This window comes from Notechis scutatus, chromosome 14 (genome assembly GCF_049901735.1).
Source record: "Notechis scutatus isolate UNSWTSFEM ecotype Mainland chromosome 14, rNotScu1.2, whole genome shotgun sequence".
NCBI lineage: Eukaryota > Metazoa > Chordata > Lepidosauria > Squamata > Elapidae > Notechis > Notechis scutatus.
Window position 1 is genome coordinate 7717483 of NC_142022.1, and position 18915 is coordinate 7736397.

General features: G+C 48.6%; 1 protein-coding gene and 1 long non-coding RNA gene across 2 annotated transcripts in view; one reads left to right on the forward strand and one right to left on the reverse strand.

Moving 5' to 3' along the window:
* The window catches only part of LOC148129522 (uncharacterized), a 268357-nt gene that overhangs the window by 102048 nt on the left and 147394 nt on the right, over positions 1-18915 (reverse strand). The gene's annotated exons all lie outside the window — the stretch shown is intronic.
* LOC113427701 (palmitoyltransferase ZDHHC3-like) lies at positions 891-13861 on the forward strand. Its single transcript, XM_087943590.1, has 9 exons — positions 891-1083; positions 1868-1956; positions 5734-5813; positions 7099-7211; positions 7822-7883; positions 10935-11055; positions 11673-11745; positions 11849-11975; positions 12943-13861. The coding sequence occupies exons 1-9, from the start codon at positions 914-916 to the stop codon at positions 13032-13034; spliced, it is 927 nt and encodes a 308-aa protein (XP_087799716.1). The 5' UTR covers positions 891-913; the 3' UTR covers positions 13035-13861.

Here is an 18915-nt window from a genome sequence, read left to right on the forward strand (position 1 = left end):
ATATTTTTCTAATTATACTCTCATCTGTAGGGATATCCTCATTTTTCCAATATTGGGCAAATACCATTCTTGCTGCTGTCAACCTATGTATTATAAATATGTAATCCCTTTACAATAACTTTCTGGTAATATACCTAAAAAAGAAAAAGAAAGAAAAACCAGAAAGAGAAATTCCTAATTTTATATCTGTGGGCAGTTTGTTTGTGTGTGTGTGTGTGTGTGAGGAAGCAATAGATTTCCATCCTTGATTTAAAATGCTGCCTTGTCAGTTGCATAAAGAAATCAAATCGGAAACTTCCCATTATTTGAAGTAGAAATGGAGAGGAAATTCTCAGTTTTGCATGTAGGTCAGAGAGGAAGCTGCAGATTTCCAGGTTTTTTTTAAAAAAAACTGAAAATGCAGATTTTGCTGCAGAATTGATTCTTTTGTTTTTAAATTATTATTATTTTTTAAATAATTGTTTTGCTATCCTTTTGTCAGTGTGGATTTGCTTTAACATGGGGCAAGATGACAGAGGGAATGAATGAATGAATGAATGAATCTTTCCGGTTTCCTATCCAATGGAAAGGGGGGCGTGAAACATCTGCAGTCCTGCAGATGTTGCACCACTCCTGCCATCTAGGAATGTTCTTTATTTAGTGTATGACTGAGCCTTCAAACATAAAAAAGGTGCTTCTTGGGGGAGGGGGGGGTGTCCTTCCTAGTGTCCCTCACAACAGCCCTGCCAGGTAGGCTGGTCTGGAAGGAGAGCAAGGGCGAGTTAGAAGCGGCAGGCCTCGTCTCCATGGCAACGGGAGCCGGGCGGCTGCGCGCGAGCCTCCTTCCACCCGCCCACTTTCCAGGCGCCAGCGCGCCGATTGGCCGAGCGGCGAAGCGAAGAGGGCGGGACCGGAAGCGGCGGCCGGGGTTGCCATGGGGGCGGCGGCGGCGGCGAGCGGGGCCCCGTGCCGGTGCGGCGGGAAGGGCCGAGCCCGGCTGGACCCCTGCGGGGGGCTCTGCCTCCTCCTCACCTACCTGAGCGTGGGCTACGCCGATTACGTCATTCTGGAGCACATCCTGCTCCTGCCTGGCTTCCGGGACAGGTAGGCCCGCCCTCGGCCCTCTGCACATGCTCAGGAGCGCCGGGCTTGGGATTGTTGGAGTTTCTTTTCCCGGGGTGGGAAGGTCTGTTTTTGCGTCTGGGAGGGGAATGCGGTGATTAGGTGGAGGGGGAAGGGAGCCCTTTTCACATGCTCAGGAGCTCGGGGACCCAGAAGGAAGGAGCCTTCTGCACATGCTCAGGAGCTCACTGACCTAGCAAGAACCTGTATATGTTCAGGAGCTCAGTGATCTAGGAGGAGAAAGATGCTGTCTGCACATACTCAGGTGCTTGGTGATCCAGAAGGAAGGTGCCCCCTGCACATGTTCAGGAGCTCAGTGCTGTGGAAGGAAGAGATGCTCTGTACACGCTCAGGAGCTCAGGGATCTAGCAAGGAGGTGCCTTCTGCGCATGTTCAGGAGCTCAGTGGCCTAGGAGGAGAAGCAGATGCTGTCTGTACATGCTCAGGAACTTGGTGATCCAGAAGGAAGACGCCCCCAGCACATGCTCAAGAGGCCAGTGCCCTAGAAGGAAGATGCTCTCTGCACATGTTCCAGGAGCTCAGGGATCCAGAAAGACGGTGCCTGCTGCACATACTCACTGGCTCAAATCAGCCGGGTTGGTAAAAGTACCCCGGTCTCCAAACTGCAATCAGATAATAAAAGATAGGAGGATTATTTTGAATATTTAACATCTGTTCAAAGCAGGGGGTGACCAGGCAATGATCTTGCAAATAGGCGCATAATCTTAGCACATTAATTTTAACCATCGTTTATATTTCTTTCCAGCTTCTGGTGTCCTTTCCATGCTGTGGCTTTCAACCTCGTTGTTCTGATGCTCCTCGTCTGCCACACGAGGGCTGTATTTGGCGACCCAGGTGAACCCTCCAAGTCTCCATTCTATATTTTGCAGGAAGGCAGTTATCGCTCCAGCTGTGGTGCTGAGTTGTGCCTTGTTTACTTTCCCTGCCACGGGAAACCATGGCAGGTGCAAACCATGTTTGGTGGCCCGTTAAACATTTACAACAGTTCGAAGTTACAACGGCCCTGGGGGAAAAAAAGTGACTTATGACCATTTTTCACACAACTGTCACACAAGGGTCATGGGATCAAATTTCAGACCGACTCATATTTATGATGGTCGTAGTGCCCCCGGGGGTCACGCGATCCCCTTTTGCGACCTTCTGGCCAGCCAAGTCAACGGGGAAACCAGATTTCACTTAAACAACCCTGTGACTGACCTCACAACTGCAAGTGATTCACTTAAACAAGCGTGGCAAGAAAGCTCGTAAAACGGGACAACAAAAACTCAACTGTCTCACTTACCGACAGAAAGCTGGGACTCCATTGTGCTCGTAAGTCGGGGACTCCCTGCATAAGGCCTGAAACTAGCCAGTGGTGACTTTCCTTTGTAGCTTAAGGCAATCTTTTCCAAACTTGACAACTTTTAAGACGTGGACTTCAACTCCCAGAATTCCCCAGCTTTCATATGCAAATGTATCACAGGGAATTCTGGGAGTTGGAGTCCACCCAGCTTAACACTGCCAATGTTAAGATCTACTAAATCTATATATAATTATATATATATAAAAGCGAAATGCCCCTCACGCATCATCACAAAATATCCAGTACCGTAAAGCCTAAAAACTTGAAATTGGGCATTTATGTTCCTCTTGGCTTCCAGGTGCTGACTAAGAAAGGATTTTTCCAAATGACCATCAGAGCATTAGTATATCCTATACTATTATTATTATTATTATTATTATTATTATTATTATTATTATTAATAATAATAATAATAATACGCTCTGATGCTAGGGAGTTCTACTCCCCCTCCCCCACCTGGAAAGAAATCTCTTCCAAATGCAAAACACAAGCAGAGGAGTTTCAGTTTCACAGCACCAATCAACTTTTCAGTACAGAACAGTTGAGCTAAGCCACGCCCAGGCTCCTTGCTGTCTCTTTGCTCGCACAGCAAATACTCTTTCAGTTTCCAAACAGCCCTCAACTCTCTCACACACACTAACAGGACGCTAGCCAGATGAATACCGATGGATGCTGGGAGGCAGAGGCAGAATTTCCCCCCTTTTTTTCCCCTCTCCAAAAACTAATCCCGACCACGTAGTTTCATAGCGAAGCACGGCTTCCAGCTAGTATAGAATAAAATCCACGTTGCCATATTTTTTGCTCCTCTTTTTCGCTGCTCTCTCGGGGATCGCGTTAAATCTGGGGTCCTTGACTTGGAAAGAGCGTCACTTACGGATCTGTCGTCGTTTCGGCAATTTCAGTTTACGCATCTTTGGAAAAAATTTTTTTTTAAAAAAATCCGTTCGTTTTAGTTTGGCTGCCGAGATCGATTATGGACATACGGACATCTCCGCTCCTTTGGGGCTGGTGCCTTTGGATTTATTGTCCTTTCGACAACTAGGCTTCAGTTTACGCATCTTTAGAAAGTGGGCGTTGTTTTTGTTTGTTTTAAATCTGCCCTCCAAACAAGCCGTCCCATTAGTTTTAGTTTTGGCCTGCCGCAGACTGATTTATGGACATCTCAGCTTCTTGCCTTCGTGATCCCAAATCAAAATATTTATCGGGCTGAAATTCTTCAGCTGCGTCACTGCCAGGAGAACATCTCAGATTGAGTAATCCTCCGTTGTCATTGTCAGAAATATGTTCTGGTTTTGGAGAGAGGCTTTTTGTGTGTGTGTGCAAATGACGGACAGAAAAGGAGGGACAAGAGATTATGAGTGTATCTCTGCTCTCCCCCTCCACTTCCCTGCCATTGTTTGGCTTGTTCTTCCATTTGTTTGCTTCAAATATGTACTAATGGCTTCCTTGGATGGAATCTGAGATTGAGAACTAGAACTGCGGCCAAACAGATGCTCCTGAACAGGACAAGAACAGGCCCATGACGTAAAAGCTGCCTAATTTTCCATACATACGTCATGGGCCTGTTCTTGTCCTGTCCGGGAGCATCTGTTTGGCCGCAGTTCTAGTTCTCAATCTCAGATTCCATCCAAGGAAGCCATTAGTACATATTTGAAGCAAATGATAGATAGATAGATAGATAGATAGATAGGTAGGTAGGTAGGTAGGTAGGTAGGTAGGTAGGTAGGTGGCAGGCAGGCACTGTAAGGTAGATAGATAGATACATAGATAGATAGATAGATAGATAGATAGATAGATAGATAGATAGATAGATAGATAGATAGATAGATAGATAGATAGATAGAGATAATATATATATATATATAGAGAGAGAGAGATAGGCAGGCAGGCAGGCATTGTAGATAGATAGACAGGCAGGCAGGCAGGCAGGCAGGCAGGCACTGTAGATAGACAAATATGATAGAGATAGATAGACAGACAGACAGGCACTGTAGATAGATAGATAGATAGGTAGGTAGGTAGGTAGGTAGGTAGGTAGATAGATGATAGATAGATAGATTAGATAGATAGATAGATAGATAGATAGATAGATAGATAGATAGATAGATAGATAGATAGATAGATAGATAGATAGATAGATATGGTCAATAGATAGATAGATAGATAGATAGATAGATAGATAGATAGATAGATAGATAGATAGATAGATAGATAGATAGATAGATAGATAGATACGGTCAATAGATAGATAGAGATAGATAGATAGATAGATAGATAGATAGATAGATAGATTAGATAGATAGATAGATATAGATAGATAGATGATAGATAGATAGATGATAGATAGATAGATAGATAGATAGATAGATAGATAGATAGATAGATAGATAGATAGATTAGATAGATAGATAGATAGATTAGATAGATAGATAGATAGATAGATTAGATAGATAGATAGATAGATAGATAGATAGATAGATAGATATTGTCACCCCAAAGATGTTTTTGGATTTAGAAAAGATCAGCACTGCCTCTTCCAGGAAGCATTAAGAAAAAAAGCATTAGGAGTGTGGGAGGGGATATAATTGATGGAGACCCCCCCTCTCTCCTGATATATCCACAGATCTGGCCCAAGCCCAGACAGATAGATATTCATCTGGAAGATATTACTACTTTTTATTAGAGAAGGAAGAAGTCTTTAAAATAAATAAATAAATAAAGCTCTCTTGGAGGAGGAAAAACAACGGAGTGATTTGGAACATGAAAGGGTGAGGAAGAAAGGAACGTGCTGTGTGAGTTTTGCACCATGGTTTAGGGAATCCTTGCTGTTGTTAAGTGAGTCACACAGTCATTAAATGAATCAGGCTGAAGAGTTTAGGTCAGGGGTCTCCAAACTTGGCAACTTTAAGACTTGTGGACTTCAAGTCTTAAAAGTCCACAAGTCTTAAAAGTTGCCAAGTTTGGGGACCCCAAATGAATCAGGCTGAAGAATTAGTCATTAGTCGTTAAATGAATCAGGCTGAAGCATTAGTCCCAAATTAAATAAAAACTCTTGAGCTATCCAGGAAAAAGAAAGAAAGAATCCAGTTGTGTAGAAGCATTCTTGGGCAATTGTGTTTGCCTTTGAATCTTCATTTTTGCTTTTTCAACCACAGATGGGGGGGAAACCACAATCATCTCGATTGACAAGCATAGCGACGTGACGCGTGGCCCAGCTTAAACTCAGTTAATCTAAGATCTTGGAATCTTGGTGTTTTTTTTCCCCCCAGGGGTGGTCCCACTTCCCGACACCGCCCTCGATTTCTCCGATTTGAGGAGCAGCAGCAGCGCCGCGCATCAGAACAGCCGTGTGAGTTGTGAAATTTGCAGGTTTCTGTACCCACAAGAGGACCAAGGCCTCCATGGCAGGCCCTGTTGATAGCCACGAAGGGGAGGAGAGAAAATGGCACATTTATTTTCTGTATTTCCCTATATTGATATGATTGGGCAGCCACTTAGATCAGAATCTCCCAACCTTGACAGCTTTATGAGGGGTGGACATCAACTCCCAGAATTCCCCCAGCCAGATGGCTTTCACGCCTAAGGCGGGACTAGAACTCCCAGTCTCCTGGTGATTGGCCCAAAATCACCCAGTCGGCTTTCGTGCCAAAGGCGGGACTAGAACTCCCAGTCTCCTGGTGATTGGCCCAAAATCACCCAGTCGGCTTTCGTGCCAAAGGCGGGACTAGAACTCCCAGTCTCCTGGTGATTGGCCCAAAATCACCAAGTCGGCTTCGTGCCAAAGGCGGGACTAGAACTCCCAGTCTCCTGGTGATTGGCCCAAAATCACCCAGTCGGCTTTCGTGCCAAAGGCGGGACTAGAACTCTCAGTCTCCTGGTGATTGGCCCAAAATCACCAAGTCGGCTTTGGTGCCAAAGGCGGGACTAGAACTCCCAGTCTTCTGGTGATTGGCCCAAAATCACCCAGTCGGCTTTCGTGCCAAAGGCGGGACTAGAACTCCCAGTCTTCTGGTGATTGGCCCAAAATCACCCAGTTGGCTTTTGTGCCAAAGGCGGGACTAGAATTCTCAGTCTCCTGGTGATTGGCCCAAGGTCACCCAGCTGTCTTTCGTGCCTAAGGCAGGACTAGAACTCCCAGTCTCCTGGTGATTGGCCCAAAGTCACCCAATCAGCTTTCATGCCTTAAGGCAGAACTAGAACTCCCAGTCTCCTGGTGATTGGCCCAAGGACTCCAGCTGGATTTGATGCCTAAGGCAGGACTAGAACTCCCAGTCTCCTGGATTCACCACCCCTTCCAAACCAGCTCTGATATTTTGAATGCCAGATTATTGGGAGAAAACCGGGGGTGGGGGTGTCCCACCATAAAGTCCTTGGCCCAGAGCCTTCCGAAACCTGGTCTTCTCTCTCCAGGAGGTACTCTATGGTAACTAAATCTCATCCTACAGCTATCAAAGTCTTGGTTGAAATTCACTCTCTGGGGAATTCTGGGAGTTGAAGTCCACGAGTCTTTCAAGTTGCCACGTTTGGAGATTCCTAACGAATGGGAGGAACATTCCACCTGCCAGTCCTTCTTCCCTTGTTTTCTTCCAGCATTTCCATTTATTTATTTATTTTTTCATTATTATTTTTTTTAGAATAATGAGGACTGGACCGTTTGCAACCGGTGTGAAACCTACCGGCCGCCGCGGGCCCATCACTGCCGGATTTGTCACCGTTGCGTACGCCGGATGGACCACCACTGCCCTTGGTGAGCTTCGAGGTGGTTGCGGCTTGGGCAGAGAACAGGCCAGCCTGGGCCCTGAGCGGCTGAGCCTGATGGGTTCTGTTGTTGCACGGCTTGGTTTGGGGACCGCGCCTGGCTGGCCCGGACTCCTCCCTGCCCAGTCAGTCTTTTATCATGCGTGTGTAACATGGCGCGCATTCCTGACATCGCTGACTGTTGGCAATTCTGACTCGTCACTGTCCTGAGTCACGTGGTCGCCTTTTTGGACGGGAAGAGTCCATGGGGGAAGGCAGATTCACTTAACAACGGTGGCAAGGAAGGTTGTAAAATGGGGGCGGCGGCAAAAACTCAACCTAGCAAATTCTTTCCCCCCACCCCTCCGAGCAGCATACATTTTGGGCTCCGTCACAAGTCGTACGTCGAGGACTTGACTGTAAAGTTTGATTGGACGTCGCTGTGGGTTTCTATTCTATATATATATATTCTATATATAAAGAATATAAAGAATATATATATCTATATATATCTATATATTCTATCTATCTGTCTATCTATCTATCTATCTATCTATCTATCTATCTATCTATCTATCTATCTATTCTATCTATCTTCTATATATTCTTTTCCTTCACAGGATCAACAACTGCGTGGGAGAACTCAACCAGAAATACTTCATCCAGTTCCTTTTCTACACAGGTATAGTTTTAGAAGTGGGATCCACCCGCTGGGATCCCAAGGAGGGAGGGGAGTGGGAGAATCAGATCAGATCCAGATTTAACAGAGTTGGAAGGGGACCTTGGAGGTCATCTAGTCCAACACCCCCCCTCCCGCCGCCCGCCCAAGCAGGAGACCCTATACCATTTCTGACAGATGGAAGTCCAGTCTCTGCTTGGAAAGCTTTAGCCCAGATTTAACAGATTAATGGAGTCGGAAGGGACCTTTAGAGGTCATCTAGTCCAACCCCCTCCCCTGCCCAAGCAGGAGTCCCTATGCCATTAAAAGACGAATAGCAGTCCAGTCTCTTCTTGAAAGCTTCCAGGGATGAAGCTTCTACAACTTCTGAAAGCAAACTGTTTCACTGAATCTAGAAATAATTAGAGTTGGAAGGAACATTGGAGGTCATCTAGCCCAGCCCCACTCCCACTCCCCCGATCTAAGCAGGAGACCCTGCACCATTTCTGACAGAGGGGCAGTCTTCTTGAAAGCTTGGGCCCAGATTTAACAGATGAATGAAGTTGGAAGGGATCTTGGAGATCATCTAGACCAGCCCCCCACCCAACCAGGAGACCCCCTACGCCATTTCAAACGGAGGGCAGTCTCTTCTTGAAAGCTTCCAAGGGATGGAGCTCCCACAACTGCTCCCTCATCCCCATCAAGGATAAGAGGAAACCCAGTCGTTTGCACACGGGTCATTCTCGACTTACGGCCGTTGGGTTTAGCGGCCGTTCGAAGTGAAGACGGCCCTGTCAAAAAGCCAAGATGCTGAACCAGAGAAAACGTTGCTCTTTGGGAAATGGGAGAGGTGCGCTTGCGGCCTTCGTCCACTAGAGGCCACTCCGACCCCACTTTTCTTCCCTCCTGTACTTCCCTCTCCTCCAAGGCAGGTGTCTCCAACCTTGGCCCCTTGAAGGCTGGTGGACTTCAACTCCCAGCATTCCCCAGCTAGCCAGGATCGATGATAGAGTTGGAAGAGACCAGAAGGGTCATCTAAGGCAGGGGTCTTCTAGTCGGAGGTCTTCTAGTCAAACCTCTGCCCAGAAGGTAGAATGTCAGAACTGGAAGGGACCTCAGAGGTATTCTAGTCCTCCCCCCTGCTCAGAATGCAGAACCACACAGTTGGAAGGTATCCCAGAGGTCATCTAGTCCAACCCTTGCTCAGATTACAGAATAGCAAGAGTTGGAAGGGACCTCAGAGGTCGTCTAGTCCAACCCTTGCTCAGAATACAGAATAGCAGAGTGGGAAGGGACCTCAGAGGTCGTCTAGTCCAACCCCTGCTCAGAATGCACAATCACACAGTTGGAAGGGAACCCAGAGGTCATCTAGTCCAACCCTTGCTCAGAATACAGAATAACAGAGTTGGAAGGAACCTCAGAGGTCATCTAGTCCAACCCTTGCTCAGAATACAGAATAGCAGAGTTGGAAGGGACCTCGGAGGTCATCTAGCCCAACCCTCGCTCAGAATACAGAATAGCAGAGTGGGAAGGGACCTCGGAGGTCATCTAGCCCAACCCTCGCTCAGAATACAGAATAGCAGAGTGGGAAGGGACCTCAGAGGTCGTCTAGTCCAACCCTGGCTCAGAATACAGAATAGCAGAGTTGGAAGGGACCTCGGAGGTCATCTAGCCCAACCCTCGCTCAGAATACAGAATAGCAGAGTGGGAAGGGACCTCAGAGGTCGTCTAGTCCAACCCTTGCTCAGAATACAGAATAGCAGAGTTGGAAGGGACCTCGGAGGTCATCTAGTCCAACCCTTGCTCAGAATACAGAATAGCAGAGTGGGAAGGGACCTCGGAGGTCATCTAGCCCAACCCTCGCTCAGAATACAGAATAGCAGAGTGGGAAGGGACCTCAGAGGTCGTCTAGTCCAACCCTTGCTCAGAATACAGAATAGCAGAGTTGGAAGGGACCTCGGAGGTCATCTAGCCCAACCCTCGCTCAGAATACAGAATAGCAGAGTGGGAAGGGACCTCGGAGGTCATCTAGCCCAACCCTCGCTCAGAATACAGAATAGCAGAGTGGGAAGGGACCTCAGAGGTCATCTAGTCCAACCCTCGCTCAGAATACAGAATAGCGGGCTTGGAAGGGACCTCGGAGGTCATCTAGCCCAACCCTCGCTCAGAATACAGAATAGCAGAGTGGGAAGGGACCTCGGAGGTCATCTAGCCCAACCCTCGCTCAGAATACAGAATAGCAGAGTGGGAAGGGACCTCCAGAGGTCGCCTAGTCCAACCCCTGCTCAGAATGCACAATCACACAGTTGGAAGGGAACCCAGAGGTCATCTAGTCCAACCCTTGCTCAGAATACAGAATAACAGAGTTGGAAGGAACCTCAGAGGTCATCTAGTCCAACCCTTGCTCAGAATACAGAATAGCAGAGTTGGAAGGGACCTCGGAGGTCATCTAGCCCAACCCCTTGCTCAGAATACAGAATAGCAGAGTGGGAAGGGACCTCGGAGGTCATCTAGCCCAACCCCTTGCTCAGAATACAGAATAGCAGAGTGGGTAGGGACCTCAGAGGTCATCTAGTCCAACCCTTGCTCAGAATACAGAATAGCAGACTTGGAAGGGACCTCAGAGGTCTTCTAGTCTGAAACCCCCCCTGACCAGAATACACCATCCCAGAGGCTGGAAGGGACCTCAGAGGTGGTCTAGTCCAACACCCTGCCCAGAACACACACCATCCCAGGCACACGGTTGCCCAATCTCTCCTTAAAACCCTCCCCCACAACATCTGGAGGCCAACCCTTCCCCTCATCCCATCGGTCTTCCCACGAGGGTTAGAAAAACTTCCTGAAACGTAAGACTGAGCCTTCCTTCTCCCCCCCAAAAAAAATAAAAATAAAAATAAATAATAACCGCAGAGGGAACCCCTTGATTTCCTCCTCTCCATTCTGGGAACGGACGAGAAGGAGCCTGCAGGAATTAACGAGGGATCCAGAGAGAAAGAATTGCCTTGGACTCTTCCTTCTCTCCCCCATCCTTCGGTTTTCCTTGGCGTCGGCTGACCTAATTTTCCCCGGCCACAGGCTTGGCGAGTCTCTACTCCATGGGGCTGGTTTTGGCCTCCTGGTTGTGGCCCCTGGACAGGATCTCGGCCAGCAGATCCGAAGGCTACGAAGGCGGCGTGGCCGGCAACCCCATCCAAATGTAAGCCTTCCCCCCCCCCACCCCGCCTCCTGCTTCTGTTCTCCCACCAGGCTTTTCCACACACCCCATCCTTCAAAAAAACAAAAAACCCCAAAATCTTATTATTATTATTTTTTTTTCCAACCTTCCAGAAATGGGAGTTTGGTCCTTTCCTTCACTTTGACCCTTAAAAAGAAGAAGAGAGAGGGGGGAAAAAAACAAAAAAAACCAGAAATTTGCCATGTCACCCAGGCCTTCCCAAAGAACAACTGGAGCGCCAGATTTTTGGCACGGATTCGGGGAGGGAGGGGCAGGAAAAGACTGGCTAATTTGGCATCGACGGGAATGGCCGACCTCTCGTTTTATGGGGAGGGGGGAATAAAAAAAAATGGGAGGGTTTGGGGTTTCAGCTTCTCTCTCGTTCGAATTTAGGGATTGGAGGGGCCGGGAAAGTGTGCAAAACCGGACTTTGCTTCCGGCGGTCGCTCAACGAGGCTGTCCTCGTTGAGGGACCGGAGTTAGAACAGCGCTAACAAAAGTTAGAAGAAAAAGGAGGGGGGCTTAAGGCTGGTCGACCAATCACTGATGCTCTGCTTTTCTCCCCCCTCAAAAAAATAAAAATAAAAATAAAATCCCAGTGCTCACCGGATCATCTTGCTAGTGGAGTCCATCCTCTTCGGCCTCTTCGTCACGGTGATATTTTACGACCAGGTGAGGTTGTAACTTGGGTGGGCGAAGGGGCCTCGTGGCAGAGAACGTCATCGCGCCGAGACCTCCTCAAACCTCCCCCCTCCCACCCCCGTCTGCCTTCCAGGTGGTCTCCATCATCACCGACGAGACCGCCGTGGAGCAGCTGCGCAACCGGCTTCAGAGGAGGGTCCCCAGGTGGGGAGCCACACGCAAACCCAAGATTGCCCTCCTGCGTGAGGTCTTCGGCCGAGGTACGCCGGGACGGAGGTCCTTCCTTTCCTTCCTTCTCCTTTTCTCCTTCTCTCCTCCTCCTCCTTCTTTTCCTCCTCCTCCTCTTCTCCTTCTGTTCCCCATCTTCTTCTCCTTTTTTTCTTTCTCTTCCTCCTATTCTCCTTCTCCTGCATCATCTCCTTTTCTTCTTCCTCCTCCTCTTCTTGCCTTCTCCTCCTCCACCTGCTCCTCCTCACCACCTCCTTCTCCTTCTCCTCTTCTTCCTCCTTTTTCTTCCTCCTACATCTCTTCTTCTTCCTTCTCCTCCTTCACCTCCTCCTTCTTTTCCTTCCTCTTCCACCTGCTCCTCTTCTCCTGCTCCATCACCTCCTCCTCCTCTTCTCCTTCTCCTTTTCTCCTCCTCCTTTTCTTCTCCTTTTTTCCTTCCTCCTCCACCACCTCCTCTCTTCTCCTTCACCACCTCCCTCCTTTTCTCCTTCTTCTTTTCCTTCCTCCTCCTTCTCCTCCATTTGCTCTTCTTTCCTCTTCTTCTTCCTCCTCCTCCTCCTTTCTTCCTCCTCCTCCTTCTCCTTCACCACCTTCTCCTTTCTCCTTCTCCTTTTCCTTCCTCCTCCTTCTCCTCCACTTGCTCTCTTCTCTCCTCTCTTCTCCTTCTCCTTTTCTCCTCCTCCTTTTCTTCTCCTTTTTCCTTCCTTCCCTACACCACCACCTCTCCTCTTCTCCTTCTCCTTTTCTCCTTCTCCTTTTTTCCTTCCTCCTCCTTCTCCTCCACTTGCTCCTCTTCTCTCCTCCTTTTCTTCTTCCTCCTCCTCCTCCTCTCCCTCTCTTCTCTTCTTTTTTCTTCCTCCTGCACCTCCTCTTCTCCTGCTCCTTCACCACCTCCTCCTCTTCCTCTTCCACGCTTGGGTGTCGAGGGAGGTACCAAATCTTTGCCGTCCCCCACAAAAATAATAATAATAATCCCTCTTCCTCTCTTCTCCTGCCCAGGTTTGGTCATCTGCTGGTTTTTCCCCTGCAACTTCACCTCTCCATCCACCAGCGGGCCGTCTTACAGCTACCTGCCCAACTACGACGTCTGACCTCCTCCTGGCCCGCCCCTCTCCGCTCGCTTCTCTTTCTCTCTTGGGGGGGGGGAGGAGAGGCACGCCTCTCCCCCCCAATTCATCGGCTGCAGCAAAAGAAGGCGACCCCCAGACGAGGTGACCCCTAAAGCTGGAACGGCTCGCTCAAAAGGCCTAAAAAGGGCCGCGGCCGACTGGCCGGCCTATGAATCCCGGCACCCTCTTACCTCTTCTTTCGGACTCCTGGCCCATGGTGCACACTTCTCCAATCAGCGCCCCCGTGCTTATAGCTGGCTCTGAAGGAAAAAATTTTTGGGGGGGAGGGGGAATGGACAGCTTGGACCATGAAACAGAAATGGGACGTGTGACCCATAAGCTCTCCCGAGAGGCCAGATCGCCCGACATCCAAGAGCTAAAAAGCCGGAATCGTTCGAGCCATTGGCGGATCCATCGATTACTCGTCATCGTGAACCTTCTCTTACCAAGGCAGGTGACCGACAGGTAGGGAAGGCCCCAAATTTACATCCCTTTCGAGCTTGCCCTGCCCACCCCAGCCCGCTTCAATAAGAGAGATGGACAACAACTCCCAGAATTCCCCCAGCCAGATGGCTTTCGTGCCTAAGGCGGAACTAGAACTCCCCGTCTCCTGGTCATTGGCCCAAAGTCACTCAGCTGGCTTTCATGTCTAAGGCGGGACTAGAATTTCCAGTCTCCTGGTGATTGGCCCAAAGTCACCCAGCTGTCTTTCATGCCTAAGGCGGGACTAGAACTCCCAGTCTCCTGGTGATTGGCCCAAAGTCACCCAGTCGGCTTTCGTGCCTAAGGCGGGACTAGAACTCCCAGTCTCCTCCACTTACGACCACAGTTGGTAGCCAGGTGTTTTTCCGTCGCCGAGAGCCAGGCGCTCATTCGGCGATGTGCAGCCGATGTGACGAACTTTATTAATAATTTTTTTTTAAGAGGATCGCTGCGGTCGCTAAGCCAAATCGCACCGTCCTTAAGCGAATCCGGATTCGCTCGTCGGAAGCCGGCTGGGATGGCCACGAGAGGATGAATCCTGTGGCCCCAGGGACCCTTGGAACTGTCATAAATACGAGTGTCCAAATTTGATCCTGGAACCAGGGAGACCAGCCATGACCAGCAATTCTTGGCCATAACTCCCTTTTTAATTCCGGTCCCGTCGTAATTTAAGTCACTCAACGGATGGTTGTAAGCGAAGGACCTGCTGTATTTAAATCTCCCTCTCTAGCCTCTGCGGGAGGTACAACTCTATCCCCCCCCTTTGTTCCTGAAACAGCCAGGTCAGTCCCGAAAAACAGCCCCCACCCCCAACGCCTTCCCAAACACACCAACACAGCGTCCCTCTTTCTTACACCTGGTGAGTGTGACCCCTTTTTGCTTTGTAAGCCCCTCTCCCCATTTCCAGCTCCTTTCGAGTCCTGGGTTCAGATCTTACCTATCTCACCCAAGAGACCCTTGGTTAAAGGTGTTCATTTTTTACCTGCTCCTCCCCATTTCACAGCGATGAGCGGCGAAACACATTCGCCGCCCTAATTTTTCCAATGCTGGGGGGGGGGGTGAGGGGGGCAGAATGTTCCCCCCGCCTCGACCTCGTCCCTCCTGCACAAAACAAGGGGTGGGATTCATTTCCTTCCTTTACCCAGAATTGTCTCTCCTGCCTCCTCCTCCAAACTCATCCCCCGGGGGCCCCTGTTTACCTGTAAATAGACTTATTTATTCACTTTATTTATTGAGGCTGCCTCACTGGCAGCTTAACAGACAAACAGGTAGCAGCAGTCCATCAGCGGATGAGTTTGAAATCAAGCGTGCCCCGGAACGAATCTCACAGTCACCGCTCAAATCGGGCGACAGCTGGCTCTTCCTTCCCTCTTTTTGGATCCCTGGCATTGTTAGAAGCTGGGATCTGCTCTAGCTAGATTGGCGTTTCTCAACCTTGGCCACTTTAAGATGGGTGGACTTCAACTCCCAGAATCCCCCAGTCAGGAATGGGTGACTTTTAAGATGGGTGGACTTCAACTCCCAGAATCACCCCAGTCAGTCAGAAGGATTTAAGATGGGTGGACTTCAACTCCCAGAATCCCCAGTCAGAATGGTTAAGATGGGTGGACTTCAACTCCCAGAATCCCCAGTCAGAATGGTTTAAGATGGGTGAACTTCAACTCCCAGAATCCCCAGTCAGAAGGATTTAAGATGGGTGGACTTCAACTCCCAGAATCCCCCAGTCAGAAGGATTTAAGATGGGTGGACTTCAACTCCCAGAATCCCCCAGTCAGAATGATTTAAGATGGGTGGACTTCAACTCCCAGAACCCCCCAGTCAGAACGATTTAAGATGAGTGGGCTTCAACTCCCAGAATTCCTCAGAACGATTTAAGATGGGTGAACTTCAACTCCCAGAATTCCGGGGCCCAGCCCTGCCCTCCCTGCCTTTTTAAAATCCCCAGACGGGATTTCTCCGGAGTAGCAACGCTGAGCTTTGAAAACATCAAACCACAAGATGGGCAGCAAAATACATTGAATAATAATAAAAGCTAATAAATTATCCAGCGGACTAAAGACTCCAATTCCGTGCAAATTTCACGACACCTCTCCCCGAGTCGCATCCAGAATCGCCTTCTGCGAAAATGTGCGAAACTGACAATTCTTTTTTAAAAAAGTGAAAACCTACTGACCCACAAAAAGTTTGAACTTCAGATGTGCAAACTTAACACCTGCTTTTACTCCTCTGAGTAAACATCCGACATCGAGATACATTGGGAGTCAGAATCCCGCCCCTCCTTTCCTTGAGAAATCCTCATTTGCAGATTTTATTTTATTTTTTAAAGGCAGGGGGGGCTCAGATGAAAAAGATTTGGGAGAAAAAGGAGTTTATTATATTTTATTTTATTTTATAAAAAAATAGGCTTCTCCAATTTGTACGTTGCGAAAGCACGTCTAAACTCGCAGGAACATCTGTTGGAGGCAACAGCGCATGGAGAGATCGTACTGGGGTGTTTGGCGTGTTGCGCAAACATATGTCCTGTGTCGCTGCTTCCTGGTTTGGCATCTTGCAAAAACTCAGAAAAGGAATTAATTCAGCTATCAGTATCTCAAATTAAACCTCGGAAGCTTCCCAAAAGAAATTCGGTATATAGCTAGTCCTCGGCTTAAAGAGTCATCCTTGAGCTCCAGATTCCTGTTTCTCTTAAGTGAGAAACATTTATTAAGTGAGGTTTGCCCTGTTTTACGATTTATTTTCCTTGCCTTTGTCGTTAAGAGAATCCCTGCCATTAAGTTAGTCACGGAGTCATTAAGTGAATCTGGCTTGTCGCGTAACCCCAAGACCCTGCCAAGCCTCCGAAGTTGTTGATCCCGTGAACGTGGGAGAGATGCAGCAGTGGTCCTAAGCGTGAAAAATCTCTCTTTTTTCCCCCCTCCAGCACCGTAGTTAATTTCAAAACAATCACTAAGTGAATCGTTGTAAGTTGAGGACTGCCTTGTCTTTGCCTCGACGGCTCTTCTTCTCACCCACCCCATCCTTTTGGACAATTGGGGAGATCTTGACTCAACGTGTATTTTGGGGTGGTTCATTTGGGGACCCCAAAATGTATTCTGCCAAAAAAGCAACTTGACTTTCTCATTTTTGCTTTTTTTTTCTTTCCCCTTTGAAAACCTTTCGCTTCTCCTCCGAGAAGCTTCTTGGGTTCATTTCTTGGATGAGAAAACAAGGTGTTTTCAAGGGGAAACAAAACAAAACAAAACAAAACCAAGAAAATCCAAGTTGCATTTTGGGGAAAGAAAAACAAACTGTTCTGGCCCAAGCCTTGTTCAAATCAAACAAACACCAAGTATGTATAAAAAGCAAACCTTTTTTAATGCAGCGCTGTGAATTCTGTGCATTCCCAGCCAAGAGTCATTCAAAACGAATGGTCCCAGGTAAGAGCCAGCCTTTTCAAGGTAGCGAAAGGCTGCCAAGAACAAAAGACTAACTGCAGATAAATATCCAAAGCAACAAACTGGAGGATGAGAACTCTGAGCATAAAGAACTTCCTTGCTTCCTGCCAAGAAACCAACCCCAAAGGCTGGCTTTTATCCCTTAAGGGAATGGTCCCAGATAAGAGCCAGCCTTTTCAAGGTAGTGAAAGGCTGCCAAGAACAAAAGACTAATTGCAGATAAATATCCAAAGCAACAAACTGGAGGATGAGAACTCAGCATAAAGAACTTCCTTGCTTCCTGCAAAGAAGCCGACCCCGAAGGCTGGCTTTTATCCCTTAAGGGAGGGGCCATCACCTTCCAGCTTTATTCCTGAGTCATCCATGCTGCTTCAGCTGCTCTTTCCTTCGAGCAGCCCTGCGCGCGCACACACTGAGCACAGGCTCCCTGGGGTCCTACTGTGTCACTGCTGTTAGACTCCTCAAACTCTGGTAGGCAGCACCCCACTCTCCAATGGTCCCATCCCTGCATCACACGCAGGCCCCTCGCCCGAGTCCTCGCTTTCCGAGACCTCCGCCATTTGCACTTGCTACCAGCGACAACACAACACAAACCAACAAACACCTTTAATTTGGGAATGTTTTGCTCTGGGGTAAAAAATCCAGGTGCGTTTTCTTAGGGTTCGGCGTTCAATGGGTGGGGAGGTGAACAATGCATACCTTCACCTCTGTTTTTTTGCAGTCTCTTATCTTTGGCATCTCTGCCTGGGGAAGAGGAATTCAGGAAAAGCGAGAACGGGGCCGTTTCGCATCAACAACGCTTGTTGCAGCTGTCGGGGGAGGGAACGGGGAAAACTTTGGATTCCCGCAGTTAGATAACGTGGGAAATGCATCCGTTGGATCTTTCCCAGGCCTCACTCCGCAGGGATCAGGCAACCCCACTGTCTAAGCAGGAACGGAGCAAAAAAAAAAAGAAGGTGATTTCCCAGAACCCATCGGGGGGGGGGGGCACCGCTGCGGCATTGTGGGAGAAGCCAAAATGGCGGACGCCAGCTGACCCGCTTGGACTGAGGAAGGTTCTGGAGAAGAAGCCATAAAAGCAGGCAGTGGATTTCCCCTCCACCCTTCGTCCTGCTGGAGAGGCCAGCTGTTGATCCCATCAATCCCCTCCCCCTTTTTTTTCTCCCCCCCAAGCATCCTTCCTGGCCAACAGCTGTTTTTGTAACCGATCTCCTTGAATGTCCAAAGAACGAAATTCCAGATTGGGCCGGACAGGAGATGGTGGGAGAAGGTCGAAGCTCCCCGTCTCGGGAGGATTCTGCTGTCGCCTCTTTTGTGGCTTTCCCTGCCACGGTGTTTCTCAACAGCTTTTAGAAAGGAGGACTTCAATCCCCCAGAATTCCCCAGACAGCCTTCTTTAAGAGAGGTGGGGACTTCCAAGGGCCCAAATTCCCTGGACGGCATGTTTTTAAGCTGTGTGGACTTCAATCCCCAGAATTCCCCAGCCAGCGTGCTTGAAGGCGGGTGGACTACAACTCCCAGAATTCCTCAGCAAGACTGCTTTAAGTGCATGGACTACAACTCCCAGAATTCCCCAGCAAGCCTACTCTAAGGTGGGTGTGTGGATTTCAACTCCCAGAATTCCCCAGCACAGACTGCTTTAAGAGGTGGGGACTTCCAAGGGCCCAGAATTCCCCAGCAAGCCATGTTTTTAAGCTGGGTGTGGTTTCAACTCCCAGAATTCCCCAGACAGCGTGCTTGAAAGCGGGTGGACTACAACTCCCAGAATTCCTCAGCAAGACTGCTTTAAGTGCATGGACTACAACTCCCAGAATTCCCCAGCAAGACTGCTTTAAGTGCATGGACTACAACTCCCAGAATTCCTCAGCAAGACTGCTTTAAGTGCATGGACTACAACTCCCAGAATTCCCCAGCAAGCCTACTCTAAGGTGGGTGTGTGGATTTCA

Excerpts from the sequence above, each read along its gene's own strand:
- LOC113427701 (XM_087943590.1), top strand. The coding sequence starts at position 914 with ATGGGGGCGGCGGCGGCGGCGAGCGGGGCCCCGTGCCGGTGCGGCGGG. Across the intron at positions 1,957-5,733 it reads GGCTGTATTTGGCGACCCAG|GGGTGGTCCCACTTCCCGAC; the intron begins GTGAACCCTCCA and ends TTTTCCCCCCAG. Across the intron at positions 11,976-12,942 it reads GCGTGAGGTCTTCGGCCGAG|GTTTGGTCATCTGCTGGTTT; the intron begins GTACGCCGGGAC and ends TCTCCTGCCCAG.